This window comes from Choloepus didactylus, chromosome 9, assembly GCF_015220235.1.
Source record: "Choloepus didactylus isolate mChoDid1 chromosome 9, mChoDid1.pri, whole genome shotgun sequence".
Taxonomy (NCBI): domain Eukaryota; kingdom Metazoa; phylum Chordata; class Mammalia; order Pilosa; family Megalonychidae; genus Choloepus; species Choloepus didactylus.
In genome coordinates, this window is record NC_051315.1 from 123,403,077 (window position 1) to 123,418,281 (window position 15,205).

The window sequence follows — 15,205 nt, forward strand, 5'->3', positions numbered from 1 at the left end:
AATATAAGACATTTCCAAAATTGCACATGCCGTCTTTCCTCCTTTCCTGGTGTTCCCAATCTCAGTATGGACCACAATTGTTCCATTCTTCAAGCAGACAACTACGAGTCATCAATGACTCAACTCCTTCCCTCAACCTATATGCCCCATTAGTCAACCACTTTAACCAATTCTTCCTTTCACGTATCTTCTACCTGTCAGATCTCTACCTCTTCACTCTTGAATTTGAGCAATAGCCCCTAGTCTCATAGCTGGTCTGCTCATTCCAATCTTGCTCCCATGACATCCATTCTCTCCCATTCAAGTAGCTGACTTTTTGAAAAATGCAAGTTGGCTTACCTTACTTTCCTACTTTAAATCAAAAATTTCTTGTTGTCATAAGGAGTAAATAAATTTTCCTTCTTGTGGCTCCAGCCTCACGTCTGCCTCTCCTGCTATTACTTCAAGGTTTGCATAAAACTCTCTCAGTAATTTTAATTTTCTGGTTGCTCTTTCTCCTTTGAGCCTCCGCACATACTTAGTCCCATGCTTGAAATGGTCTTGTTGGCCTTCTACCCTCTCCATCCTGTCCACTGACTGGGGAAATCATGCAAAATTACATACTATCTCAGAGATACTTTTTCAGATCCCCTCAGTTCTGAAAAGGAACAAAATGAGAGATGGGGAAGGGCTATAAAGCACAGCACTGGAGAAGCAAAAGGGAAAAAACAGAGGTGACAGCAGACACGGAGAAAGAAACCAATTAAGACAAAGAGAAGTACCAAAGGATTTCAGCAGCAAAACACAGAGGTAGATCTGAGGAAGCAGAGACAGGTGGAAAGGGTAAAAATGAGAAAGTGGACAAGGTATTAGAAAAGAGGGTGGGAGACAAGGTGGGTGAGGATTCTGGCAGTTGCCATCAGGTTATTGGATTGTGCAAAAGCTCCTTGAACTCTCACAAAACCGTAAGACATACGCTTGTGAACTGTCACCATCTCTATTTTATAAGCAGTCAAATATAGCTCAGAAATGCATGCAGGCTGTTTTTACAAGGGCAAACTAGTAAAGGAAGAGAAGACACCAGTGTTGTGGGTGTATTACTGAGGATGACAGTGGCACAAGGGTAGCGGGGAGGTTAGGACAGGGTCACGCGGTCAGAATACAAAAAGGAGGCCCAAGGAACTATGCAGGATCCAAGAGGACTGGACCAGGGAATAACAGAAGATATTTTTAAAGTTATATTGTGGTAACCAACCCAAGCTTATACTCCAGGGGCATTAATTACATTTGCAATATTGTGTAACCATCACCACCTTCCATTTCCAAAACTTTTTCGTCACCTCAAATAGAAGCTTTGTACTCACTAAGAAATAACACCCCATTTCCTCCCCAATCTCTTGTGTCCTGATAACCTGTAATTCACTTTCTGTCTCTATGTATTTCCTTATTATAGGTATTTCATGTAAGTGGAATCATAAAATATTTGTATTCTTATGTCCGGCTTATTTCACTGAGCATAGTGTTTTCATGGTTTATCATGATGTAGTGTCTATCAGCACTTCGTTTATTTTAATGGTTGAATAATATTCCCTTTTATATATATATACCACTTGTGTGTATCCGTTCATCTGTTGACACAGGCTTGGATTGTTTCCACCTTTTGACTATTGTGAATAATGTTGCAATGAACTTTGGTGTACCAGTGTCTATTTTCAGTACTTTGGGGTGTATAATTTAGAGTGGAATTGCTAGGAAATATACTAATTCTGTCTTTAATTGTTTCAGGAACCACCAAAATGTTTTTCACAGTGGCTACACCATTTTACATCCCCAACAGCAATGCATAAGTGTTCCAATTTCTCTATATCCTCACCAACACTTATTTTCCATTTTAAAAATAATAGCCATACTAGTAGATTTGCATATTTACTTTGGAAAAATTACTGTTCAAGTCCTTTGCCCATTTTTCATTGGATGTCAATATAGGATTTCTATTTAAGGAAAAAAATACGTTGTCCAGGAGGGAAGGGAAATCACACAAAGACAGAGAGTATAAGAATGCAGCCTTCCGTTTGAGACAGGAATGATCTCAAAACAAAGGGTTGGAACACATAACAGGAGCCAGGAGATGCAGAGGATTGCTGGAAAAGACAAACACATAAGAGCAAAGAGAAAGGAGAAGTCAGGGAGAGGGATCCAAGCCAGGAAGCAGAAATGTGCGCAGACAGATGTATGGGTAGGACACTGCGAAGTAGACAGAAGGAGAAGGTGCAACAAGATGGAAATGGGTGGAGCAAGACTAGCTGGCCCTCGGGGGCAGTCCTTGGAGCAGACACCTCATCGTGGGCACGAGCAGCTGAGATCTGTCTCCTGGTCACCCTCCGTGGACTGTCATTTCTTTGTTTCTCTTCAGGGACCTGTGCCCACAGAGCTCCCCAGATGACTGATGAAGTGGAACAAATGGAGATGTCCAGAAGACTACCATCTGAGGGAGAAGGTAATCGTGATTTAAACTCCCAGCCAACTCAATAAATCTTTGCTTTCTGCTTAACACGGAACAAATCTCCCCCTTCTCCCAAACTAGCCTTCTCTCTTTGGTGGTCACGTACAGCTAGACAGACTTGTGCCCATTTTCTGGTTTTCTTTCTTAAAAGTGAGAGACACAAAGGATAAAGGTGAGCTGAGCTGCTGAGTAGAGAGGGAGTCCTGGATGGAGAACATAAGGAGACAGAATATGTCAAAGGCAGGCTGGGGCCATAAAGAGAGAAGTGCCGGGTTAACGTAAAACCACCAGCTTGGACAGTTGGGGCAGAGCATATAATTTTTTACCTACTTCTAGAAGGACCAGGAATATGGAAATAAGTTTTGGGAACAATTTACAGGCTTTGAAATTGGTAAGCTCATGTGGGAAACCTTTAGGATAGAGCTGACAAGGAAAACAAATCTCTGCTGTTGAAAGGGGAGAACTTTCGTAAATATGAGAGAAGGAAGTTTTGATAACAAGGAAAATATATAATAAAATTGAAATTGAACAGAAAGGCAGGAAGTTAAGAGGTAGAGAAACAGAGATATAAGAGGCTAAAATGCGAGATAAAATAGAACAGGGATAAATTCAATAACATGAAATAAAGATATATAAAAATGAAGGGAAATTATATACAGGAAAGGCAATCAAAAGCAATGTCATGATTACAAAAGAAAAAGACACAGGATCAGAAAGGAGATACAGACCTCAAAACAAAACTACTACCATGTGAGAGAGAAGGCTTTTGTGTTTTAAATTCTCAGCTACTTCAGTAAATCTTTGTTTTCTCTTTGGCATAGACCAAATCTCCCCCTTCTCCCATCTTGCTGCTGGGAACACAGCCTAAATAATATTTTTTAAAGGTATTCTTGTGATAAAGTCCATATCACACAAAATGAGTCATTTTAACTATTTTTAAGTGTGGCATTAAATTAATAATGTGTACAGCAATCAGCCATCGAGTATTTCCAAAACTGTTTCATCATCGAAAACAGAAACTCTGTAGTCATCAAATAATATTCATCATTCCCTCATCCTGCTCTCGTCCCTGGTAACCTACAGTCTAATTTCTGTCTGGGTGTTTTAAATAAGTGAAAACACGCAGTATTTGATTTTTTGTGTCGGTCTTATTTCACTTACACAAATGTTTTCAAGACTTATCACCTTGTATTATATATCAGTATACTTCATTGCTATTAAGGACTGAAAAATATTCTCTTTTAAACTATATACGACATTTTGTTTATACATTCATCAGGTGATGGACACTTCAGTTTTTTCCACCTTTTAACTGTAGTGAATAATGCTGCTGTGATCATCGGTGTGCAAGTGTCTGCTTTCAATTCTTTGGGGTTTATAACTAGAAGTGGAATTGCTAAGCCATATGGTTATTCTGTTTTTTTCTACAGGGGCTACACCATTTTACAGTCCCACCAGAAATTCAAAAATGTTCCAATTCCTCTACATCCTCTTGAAGACATTGTTCCCATTTAAAAAATATTAGCCATCCTAGTAGATTTAAATACCTTCTTTGGGGAAACATCTGTTTAGTCCATTGCCCATTTTTCAATGTTTTGCAGACATAAGACTTTCATTTCAGAGAAAAAATAATGTTGTTGGTGAGGGAAGGGAAATCAAAGAAAGACACAGGGTATAGGAATGGCGCCTTCCATTTGAGATGGTAGTGAATTCAGAGAAGACAATTAGAACAGAAAACAGGAGCAAAGATAGGCGGAGGATTGCTGGACAAGACAAAGACATGAGAGCAAAGAGAGAGGAGAAGTCAGGGAGAGAGAGGCATAGACAGAAAGCAGAAATGTGTCGAGGCAGATCCATCTGTAGGACACTGGGAAGTAGAGGGAAGGAGAAGGAGGTGCAACAAGATGGAAATGGGTGGAGCAAGACTCCGTGGCCCTGGGGCAGTCCTGTAGCTGACCCATCTTTCCCCGTCATCGTTGGATGAACGGCGGAAGTCTGTCTCCTGGTCACCCCCCCATGGCCAGTCATTTCTTGTTTCTCTCCAGTGACCTCTGACCCCAAACCAAAGGAGGTGTCCAGGACACTACCATCCAAGGGAGAAAGTAATTGTGATTTAATTTCCCAATCATCTCAATAAATCCTTGTTTTCTGGTTGGCGTAGAACAAATCTCCCCCTTCTCCTTTCCTGTGCTTCTGTCTTTGGTGGCCATGTGCAGATAGAGTGAACTGTGCCTGTTTTCTGGTTTTGTTTCTCTAAACTCTGAGAGAGACAAAATATAAAGGTGAATGTAAACAGACAGCATTTGTCAAAGGTAGCATAGGGCCATGAAAGAAGGAGTTGCCAAACTTCTTTATTAAATTGCGTCAAGATCTGCATTTCACCAGCTTCGACAGCTGAGGCAGGGCTTATGAATGTGGGTATACTTCGAGGAGCACCAGGAATATGGACATAAGTTTTGTGCACAGTTGACAGGCTTGCAGTTTAGTGAGGTCACGTGAGAGCCCTCTGAGATAGAGCTGACAAGGAAAATGGTGTCTGGTGTTGGAAGGGAAGAACTTTTGTAAATCTGGCCAAAGAGATTTTTGAGATCAAAGAAAATATGTAAAATAATTGAAATTGTAGAGACAGCCAGAATGTTCATGTCTAGTGAAGCAGAGATAGAAAATGAGAAAATAAGAGATTCAGTAGAAAAGGGATGAATTCAATGACAAATGACATATCGATATATAAAAATTAGGGGAAGTTATATGAAGTAAATGCTATAGAGGCAAAAGAAAAATTCGAGACTAACATAAGAGAGAATGTGGCAGGGAAGGAGAAAGTAAACCATGTAGAGAAAGGTTTAAGTCAAATCTTTAAAATCATTAAAGAGAGAAAACCATTGTACAAGAAAGAGATGAGTGAAGATGGAGCCCTGTAGTCTTGAAGTGAAAGTCACTGGAGGGAAATAACTTCTGCCAACAGGGGTCCATCTCAGTGTGAGTTTTCAGACAACAGTGTCCACAGGTACAGAGCATCTGGCCCAGGAGGCCTCACCTGTTCTCAGGTAATGGAATAATCCTCGAGTGCACGACTGCTATGCAGGCCTGTCTTCTAAGATCACCATTTACCCCAGGGCCTTCCCCATTTGGATGTCATTCAGAAACTGAACTCTTTCAAAATTGAAACCAACCTCTTTCCTGAAACCAGAAACAGCTCCTTCTCCAGGGTTTGCTCTCTCAGTAAGGAGAACAGAAATGGCCCATCTTCTCAAGCCATGAACCTAGACTGTATCCCTGACTGCTCCCTCAATTCTTCATCCACCCCATCAGTCCCCAGTTCTGTCTATTGTGCCCTCTAATTGTTTCCCACCTTGCCGAAAGTCTTCATCACTACTCCCTTGAAGATGACGAGCAAGAGGTGTCTATCTTGTCTCATCTTTCCTTTCAGGCGCCATCACACCTATTTAATCCACTCGAGCAGAACTGATATTTGAAAAATGTAAACCAGATCCTATTATTTTCCCACTGAACCTGGTGAGCTTTGTTGCCCTAAGGATAAAGTCAGTCATCCTTCCTGTGACTTCCAAGTCTATCCCTCGTTCCCTGCTTATTGCTTCTGCCCATTCTAATGATAGTATAAATATTTTCCGTGTTTACTACATTCTGACCTTTCTTTCACATGAGGTACCCTGAACTCACTTTTCTCTGAATTCAGTGATATCTCCTTAGCCCACTTCACTCTATCCCATTCCATAACCTGGTTTAATCATACTCTTTCTGGGATGCCTTTCCTGACCCCTATTTGAGAAAGGGAAGAAGAAGGAAAGGAATAAGATGAGGAAAGGCAGTAAAGAGCAGTGTCAGGATTACCAGAGAAAAGGAGACAGGATGGGAAAAGAGGACAGAAATACATCAAAACAAAAAGAAGTGACTGGTGACACTAGCAAGTGGAAAAAGGGTTGAAACAGAGAAATAGCCAGAGGGCAGGGAAAGGGGGAAGGAGCAGAGAATTAGGAGTATGGTAGGGAGTGCAATGAGTGGAGGGTTCTGGGTCTCTGGCTCTGTGTTAACCAGCTGGTTAAGTGAACCCACGGGGCCGACCAGGCTGGTGCCTGAGCTCCCTGCGTCTGCACTGTGGGTTCCTGCCATGTCTCCCCCCTGGCCATATATGAGACCTCTGAGAAATTTCATTCCTTTCCGCAGAGAGAAGCAATGAATGTTTGGAAGTGTGTGATGAAGAAGAAGCACAGGAAGTTGGGCTCTCACCCCAAAGACCTCAAGCAGGTAAGGAAAGGGAGGAGATTCCAGCCATGGGCTGCAAGAGTACCATGAGGTTGAATCCAGAGCTGGGTTTTTCCTCATGGATTTTTGTCTGCACATTCTGCAGAGGTAATGGATCCAGTTAATCTTGAGGTCCCATTTTGTATACTTGGGCCTTGTGGGAAATCCAGGGAGGGATCCTTATGAAGTCTATGTTTAACTGAATGGGCCTTCTTGTTGGAATGCATGTGTGCAGATATTCATGTTGTAGTAGTAGTAGGCCAGGTTCAGACATGTCTTCTCTCCTTCATACTCTTCATGTAACTTACACTAAAGACTTGATTGCAACCCGTGCTTACTCCTTATCTTCCACAGAGAATGTCTGCTTTCAATTCCTTGGGATCTACAACTAGAATTGGAATTGCTAAGCCATATGATTATTCTGTTCTTTTTACAGGGGCTGCACCATTTTAGAATCCCACCAGCAATTAAAAAATGTTCCAATTCCTCTACATCCTCATGAACACATTTTTTCCATTAAAAAATATTAGCCATCTGTTCCAGTTTGAATGTATTATGTCCCCCAAAACGCCATTATCTTTGATGTAATTTTGTGTGGGCAGATGTATAAGTGTTAACTAGATTGTAATTCTTTGATTGTTTCCATGGAGATGCGACCCACCCAGCTGTGGGTGATGACTCTAATTGGATGATTTCCATGGAGGTGTTACCCCACCCATTTAGGGTGGGTCTAAATTAAATCCCTGGAGCCATATAAATGAGCTGACAAACAGAAGGAACTCAGTGCAGCTGAGAGTGACATTTTGAAGAGGAGCTACATCCAAGAGGGACACTTTGAAGAATGCACAGAAGCTGAGAGAGTAGCTGCAGATGAGAGACAGTTTGAAGATGGCCATTGAAAGTAGACTCTTGCTCTGGAGAAGCTAAGAGAGGACAAACACCCCAAGAGCAACTGAGAGTGACATTTTGAACAGGAACTGCAGCCTAGAGAGGAATGTCCTGGGAGAAAGCCATTTTGAAACCAGAATTTGGAGCAGACGCCAGCCACGTGCCTTCCCAGCTAACAGAGGTTTTCCAGATGCCATTGGCCATCCTCCAGTGAAGGTACCCGATTGTTGATGTGTTGCCTTGGACACTTTATGGCCTGAAGACTGTAACTATGTAACCAAATGAACCCCCTTTTATAAAAGCCAATCCATTCCTGCTGTTTTGCATTCCAGCAGCATTAGCAAACTAGAACAGATTTTGGTACCAGAGAAGTGGGGTGCTGGTGCTACTGAGTTTGCAAATATCAGACATGTTGGAATGGCTTTTTAAATGGATAAGGGGAAGATTCTGGAAGAAATGTGAGGAGCTTGATAGAAAAGGCCTAAAGTGCTTTGAAGAGACTGTTTGTGGAAATATGGACTCTCAAGATACTTCTGATGAGGCCTTGAGCAGAAATGATGAATGCCTTGTTGCAAACTGGAAGGAAGGTGATGCTTGTTTTAAAGTGGCGGAGAATTTGGCAAAATTGAGTCCTGGTGTTGGATGGAAGGCAGAATTTGAAAGCAATGACCTGGAATATTTAGCTGATGAGATCTCCAAGCAAAATATAGAAGAAGTAGCCTGGCTTCTACTTGCAGCTTTCCGTAAAATGCTATAGGACAGAGATAAATTTAGAACAGAAATCTTGGGTTCAAAGAAACCAGAAACTGATGGTTTGGAAAATTCCAGGCTTCCAGGGAATAGAACTCCAGAAGCTATAGCCCAATGTGAGGATTTAACCAAACTTGGAACCCAGCCACCATTTCAGTACAAGCCAAGATTGGAGACGGAGTTATCCAGAAAAGATTTGTGGAAAGTCCTATTGTCTGACGGCTTTGACCACTGTATGCTTCATGCGAAGCCAACAGAATTTTTGAGAGATCTTTACAGATGGAGTTGCTGCTGGTCTGGACTGGAGGAGACAGACAAGGAACAAACTGAAGGAAAAATTTCTTCAAAGACAGAGCCATGGAGGTTGAGCTCTGGAGTCAAGAGGTCTTGGGCTGAGAGAGCGGAGCAGCCCACATGCATGGAAAGGGTGAGTTTGCCCTGAAGGTCGAGGGTGGGCCTTCCGCCTGGATGCTCAGGAAATGTTCTGGCACCCCAAGCCCCAAAGAGGGTGGAGCACATTCCCAGAGAATTGGGGAGAGCCTGGCTGCCACCACACTGTTCTGAAGGGGTTGAGCGTGTGCCCTGGAGATGGAAGGGAATCTGGGTGCTGCTCTGATATTTGAGGAGGGTGGAGCTAAGAAGGTGGTCTCCCCAATGTGTGGATATGTTGGAGAACTCACCCCAGCGTTTGGAGAGGAAAGGGCTGCCGCAAAGGCCCTTAGGAAGGGTTAGACTCCCTCTCTCTCAAGCCCCAAGGATGCAACGTCGTTCTGTTAATGACTCTCAGACTTTGAAATCTAATGGAGCTTGTCCTGCGGGTTTCAGGAACTGTTTTGGGCCTGTTAACCCTGTTTTCCTTACTGTTTCTCCTTATGGCAATGGGAATGTTTATCCTATGAATGTCCCTCCTTTGTTTGTTGGAAGCACATAACTTGTTCTAAGTTCATAGATCCACAGCTAAAGGAGAATTATGCCTTAGGACTGACCACACCTGTAATTGATTTTGATGGTATCTTATTGTTACTGAAATGATTTAAGTTTCTGTGATATTGTTGTGGGATGAATGTATTTTGTATATGGAAAAATAATGTCATTTTGAGGTCCGGGGGTGGAATGTGCGTGTTTGAATGTATTATGTCCCCAAAATGCCATTAACTTTGATGTAATTTTGTGTGGGCAGATGTATCAGTGTTAATTAGATTGTAATTCTTTGATTGTTTCCATGGAGATGCGACCCACCCAACTGTGGGTGATGACTCTAATTGGATGATTTCCATGGGGGTGTTACCCCACCCATTCAGGGTGGGTCTAAATTAAATCCCTGGAGCCATATAAATGAGCTGACAAACAGAAGGAACTCAGTGCAGCTGAGAGTGACATTTTGAAGAGGAGCTACATCCAAGAGGGACACTTTGAAGAATGCACAGAAGCTGAGAGAGTAGCTGCAGATGAGAAACAGTTTGAAGATGGCCATTGAAAGTAGACTCTTGCTCTGGAGAAGCTAAGAGAGGACAAACACCCCAAGAGCAACTGAGAGTGACATTTTGAACAGGAACTGCAGCCTAGAGAGGAATGTCCTGGGAGAAAGACATTTTGAAACCAGAACTTGGAACAGACACCAGCCATGTGTCTTCCCAGCTAACAGAGGTTTTCCAGATGCCATTGGCCATCCTCCAGTGAAGGTACCCAATTGTTGATGTGTTGCCTTGGACACTTTATGGCCTGAAGACTGTAACTATGTAACCAAATAAACCCCCTTTTATAAAAGCCAATCCATTTCTGCTGTTTTGCATTCCGGCAGCATTAGTAAACTAGAACACTATCCTAGTAGATTTAAATACCTTCTTTGGAGAAATATCTGTTTAGTCCATTGCCCATTTTTCAATGTATTGCAGATATAAGACTTTCATTTCAGAAAAAAAATAATGTTGTTGGTGAGGGAAGGGAAATCAAAGAAAGACACAGGGTATAGGAATGGTGCCTTCCATTTGAGATAGTAGTGAATTCAGAGAAGACAATTAGAACAGAAAACAGGAGCAAAGATATGTGGAGGATTGCTGGACAAGACAAAGACATGAGAGCAAAGAGAGAGGAGAAGTCAGGGAGAGAGAGGCATAGACAGAAAGCAGAAATGTGTGGAGGCAGATCCATCTGTAGGACACTGGGAAGTAGAGGGAAGGAGAAGGAGGTACAACAAGATGGAAATGGGTGGAGCAAGACTCCGTGGCCCTGGGGCAGTCCTGTAGCTGACCCATCTTTCCCCGTCATCGTTGGATGAATGGCGGAGGTCTGTCTCCTGGTCACCCCCCCCCGTGGCCTGTCATTTCCTTGTTTCTCTCCAGTGACCTCTGACCCCAAACCAAAGGAGGTGTCCAGGACACTACCATCCAAGGGAGAAAGTAATTGTGATTTAATTTCCCAATCATCTCAATAAATCCTTGTTTTCTGGTTGGCGTAGAACAAATCTCCCCCTTCTCCTTTCCTGTGCTTCTGTCTTTGGTGGCCATGTGCAGATAGAGTGAACTGTGCCTGTTTTCTGGTTTTGTTTCTCTAAACTGTGAGAGAGACAAAGTATAAAGGTGAATGTAAACAGACAGCATTTGTCAAAGGTAGCATAGGGCCATGAAAGAAGGAGTTGCCAAACTTCTTTATTAAATTGCATGAAGATCCACATTTCACCAGCTTCGACAGCTGAGGCAGGGCTTATGAATGTGGATATACTTCGAGGAGCACCAGGAATATGGACATAAGTTTTGTGCACAGTTGACAGGCTTGCAGTTTAGTGAGGTCACGTGAGAGCCCTCTGAGATAGAGCTGACAAGGAAAATGGTGTCTGGTGTTGGAAGGGAAGAACTTTTGTAAATTTGGCCAAAGAGATTTTTGAGAACAAAGAAAATATGTAAAATAATTGAAATTGTAGAGACAGCCAGAATGTTCATGTCTAGTGAAGTAGAGATAGAAAATGAGAAAATAAGAGATTCAGTAGAAAGGGTATGAACTCAATAACAAATGAGATATAGATGTATAAAAATTGGGGGAAATTATATAATGAAAATGCTATAGCAGCAAAAAATAATTCGAGAGTGACACGGAGACAATGTGGCAGGGAAGCAGAAAGTAAACCATGTAGAGAAAGATTTAAGTTCAATATTTAAAATCAGCAAAGAGAGAAAACCATAGTACAAGAAAGAGACAAGAAAAGATGGAACACTGTAGTGTTGAAGTTTAAAAGTCACTGGACAGATGGAACTTCTGCCAAGAGGGGTCCATCTCAGTGTGAGTTTTCAGTCGATGGTGTCCGCAGATACAGGGCACCTGGAGCATTGTCAGAGAGCAACCATCTGGCCCAGGGGCCTCACCTGTTCTCAGGTAATGGAAAAGTCCTGGAGTGCAGGATGCTATGCAGGCCTGTCTTCTGAGATCACCATTTACCCCTGCACATTCCCCATTTGGATGTCATTCAGAAAATGAACTCTTCCAAAATTGAAACCAACATCTTTCCTGAAACCAGAAACAACTCCTTCTCCAGGGTTTGCTCTCTCAGTAAGGGGAATAGAAATGTCCCATCTTCTCAAGCCACGAACCTAGAATGTATCCCTGACTGCTGCCTCAGTTCTTCATCCACCCCATCAGTCCCCAGTTCTGTCTATTTTGCCTTCTAAATGTTTCCCACCTTGCCCACACAAAATCTTCATCACTACTCCCTTGAAGATGATGAGAAAGAGGCGTCTATTTTGTCTCATCTTTCCTTTCAGGTGCCATCACACCCCTTTAATCCACTCTAGCACAATTGGTCTTTGAAACATGTAAACCAGATCCTATTATTTGCCCACTGAAACAGGTGAGCTTTGTTGTCCTAAGGATTAAGTCAGTCATCCTTCCTGTAACTTCCAAGTGATTCCCTCATCCCACACTTATTTATTTCTTCTTCCTCATCTAAGGATAATTATTTTCAGTGTTTACTGCATTCTGACCTTTCTTTCACATGAGGTCTTCTGAAGTCTCTATTCTCTGAATTCAGTGTTATCCCCTTGGCCCACTTGGCTCTATCGCATTCCTTAACCTGGGTGAATCATTCTCTTCCTGGGATGCCTCTCCTGACCCCTATTTTGAGAAAAGGAAGAAGAAGGAAATGAATGAGATGAGGAAAGGCAATAAAAAGCAGTGTCGGGATTACTGGAGGAAAGGAGACTGGATCAGAAAAAGAGACGGAAATACATCAAAACACAGAGAAGCAACTGGGGACACTAGCAGCATGGGAAAAGGGCTGAAACGGAGAAACAGGCAGAGGACTGGGGAGCGGAAGGAGTAGAAAATCAGGTGTACGGGATGGGTGGATGGTTCTGGGTCTCTGGTGACAGTGACAGGCTCCGTGTTAACCAGCTGGTTAAGTGAACCCCCGGGGCCAACCAGGCTGGTGCCTGAGCTCCCTGCGTCTGCACTGTGGGTTCCTGCCATGCCTCCCCCCTGGCCATATATGAGACCTCTGAGAGATTTCATTCCTTTCCACAGAGAGAAGCGATGAATGTTTGGAAGTGTGTGATGAAGAAGCACAGGAAGTTGGGCTCTCACCCCAAAGAGCTGGGGCAGGTAAGGAAAGGGAGATTTCCAACCCTGGGCTGCAAGGGTTTTGTGAGGTTGAATCCAGAGCTGGGTTTTTCTTCATGGATTTTCTCTGAACATACTGTAGAAGGAATATATGCAGTTAATCCTGAGGTCCCATTTTCTATACTTGGGCCTTTTGGGAAATGTGGGGAGGAGACTTTATAAAGTCTATGTTTAACATAATGGGCCTTCTTGTTGGAATGTATATGTGTAGATATTCATTTTGTAGTAGTAATAGACAAGGGTCAGACAATATCTTCTCTCCTTCGTACTCTTCGTGAAAGTTACACTAAAGACTTGATTCCAACCCATGCTTAGCCCTCATCTTCTGCAGAGAATCAGGTCAAAGAATCAGCCTACTGGTTAATGATACTGTTATTTAGTTACATTCTTGGAAAGGCCTCAAAAGAAACACAGTACTTATATCCTAGTTACGAAATAAAAGATAGATCATTCATTCTCAGCCTAAATAATATTTTTAAAGATATTCTTGTGATATAGTCTATATCCCACAAAATGAGTCATTTTAACTATTTTAAGTGTGGCATTAATTAGATTAATAATGTATAGCCATCAACCATCAAGTATTTCCAAGACAGTTTCATCATCCGAAACAGAAATTCTGTAGCCATCAAACAGTACTCCTTATTCCCTTATCCTGCTCTCAGTCACTGATAACCTGCAATCTAATTTCTGTCTAAATATTTCAAATAAGTGGAAGCACAGAATATTTGTAATTTTGTGTTGGGCCTGTTTCACTTATCAAAATGTTTTCAAGGTTTATCACATATTATATATCAGTATACTTCATTGCTTGCAATACTGAAAAATATTCTTTTTTTATGTATATACCGCATTTTGTTTATCTGTTCATCAGTTGATGGACACTTCCGTTTCTTCCACCTTTTGACTATTGTGAATAATGCTGCTGTGAACGTTGGTGTGCAAGTGCCTGGTTCAATTCTTTGGGGTTTTTAACTAGAATTGGAATTGCTAAGCCATATGGTTATTCTGTTTGTCTACAGGGGCTGCACCATTTTACAATCCCACCAGCAATTCGAAAATGTTCCAATTCCTCTACATCCTCATCAATACATTTTTTTCCATTTATAAAGTATTTGCCATCTTAGTAGGTTTAAATACCTTCTTTGGAGAAATATCTGCTTAGTCCATTGCCCATTTTTCAATGTGTTGCAGATATAAGGCTTTCATTTCAGAAAAAAAATAATGTTGGTGGGGAGGGAAGAGAAATCAAAGAAAGACACAAGGTATTGGAATGGCGCCTTCCATTTGAGATAGTAGTGAACTCTAAGAAGAGAGTTAGAACAGATAACAGGATCAAAGTGATGCAGAGGATTGCTGGAAAAGACGAAGACATAAGAGCAAAAAGAGAGAAGACGGAGAGAGAGGCATAGCCAGAGAGCAGAAATGTGTGGAGGCAGATCTATCTGTAGGACACTGAGAAGTAGAGGGTAGGAGAAGAAGGTGCAACAAGATGGAAGTGAGTAGAGCAAGACTACGTGGCCATCAGGGTAGTCCTTGGAGCAGATCCAGTTTTCACAGCATTGTTATCACGAGCAGCTGAGGTCTGTATCCTGGTCACCCACCATGGCTTATCATTTCCTTGTTTCTCTCCAGTGACTTCTGACTCCAACCCTCCCCAAAAGAGAAACAGAGTGGAACCAGAGCAGGTGTCCAGGACACGACCATCCAGGGGAGAAGGTAATTGTGATTTAATTACCCAATCATCTCAATAAATCCTTGTTTTCTGGTTGGCTTAGAACAAATCTCCTCCTCCCTTCCCATGCTTCTGTCTTTCATGGATACATAAGATAGATTGAATTGTGCCTGTTTTGTGGTTTTCTTTCTTAAAACTGTGAGAGAAACAAAGGATAAAGGTGAATGTGAAGAGACAGCATTTGTCAAATGTAGGCTGGGGTCCTAAAAGAAGAAGGGCCAAATTTCTTTATTAAATTGCATCCAGATCCACATTTCTCTGGGTAGGACAATTGAGGCAGTGCTTGTAGTTTGAGCCTACTTCTAGAAGCACGAGGAATATGGACATAAGTTTTGTGGACAGTTGACAGGCTTGCAGTTTAGTAAGGTCACATGAGAGCTCTTCATTATAGCGCTGACAAGGGAAAGTGTCTCTGGTGTTGGATGGGAAGAACTTTTGTAAATACGGCAAAAGGGATTTTTGAGAGCAAAGGAAATGTA

General features: G+C 42.1%; 1 protein-coding gene across 11 annotated transcripts in view; it reads left to right on the forward strand.

Moving 5' to 3' along the window:
* SP140 (SP140 nuclear body protein) overlaps window positions 1–15,205 on the forward strand; it is a 94,604-nt gene that overhangs the window by 36,714 nt on the left and 42,685 nt on the right. For all 11 annotated transcript variants that reach the window (XM_037850645.1, XM_037850636.1, XM_037850642.1 and 8 more), the window contains 4 exons: window positions 2,393–2,476; window positions 6,668–6,748; window positions 12,896–12,973; window positions 14,627–14,710. In XM_037850645.1, coding sequence (XP_037706573.1) covers window positions 2,393–2,476; window positions 6,668–6,748; window positions 12,896–12,973; window positions 14,627–14,710 — 327 coding nt within the window. The remainder of the gene's footprint in view (window positions 1–2,392; window positions 2,477–6,667; window positions 6,749–12,895; window positions 12,974–14,626; window positions 14,711–15,205) is intronic.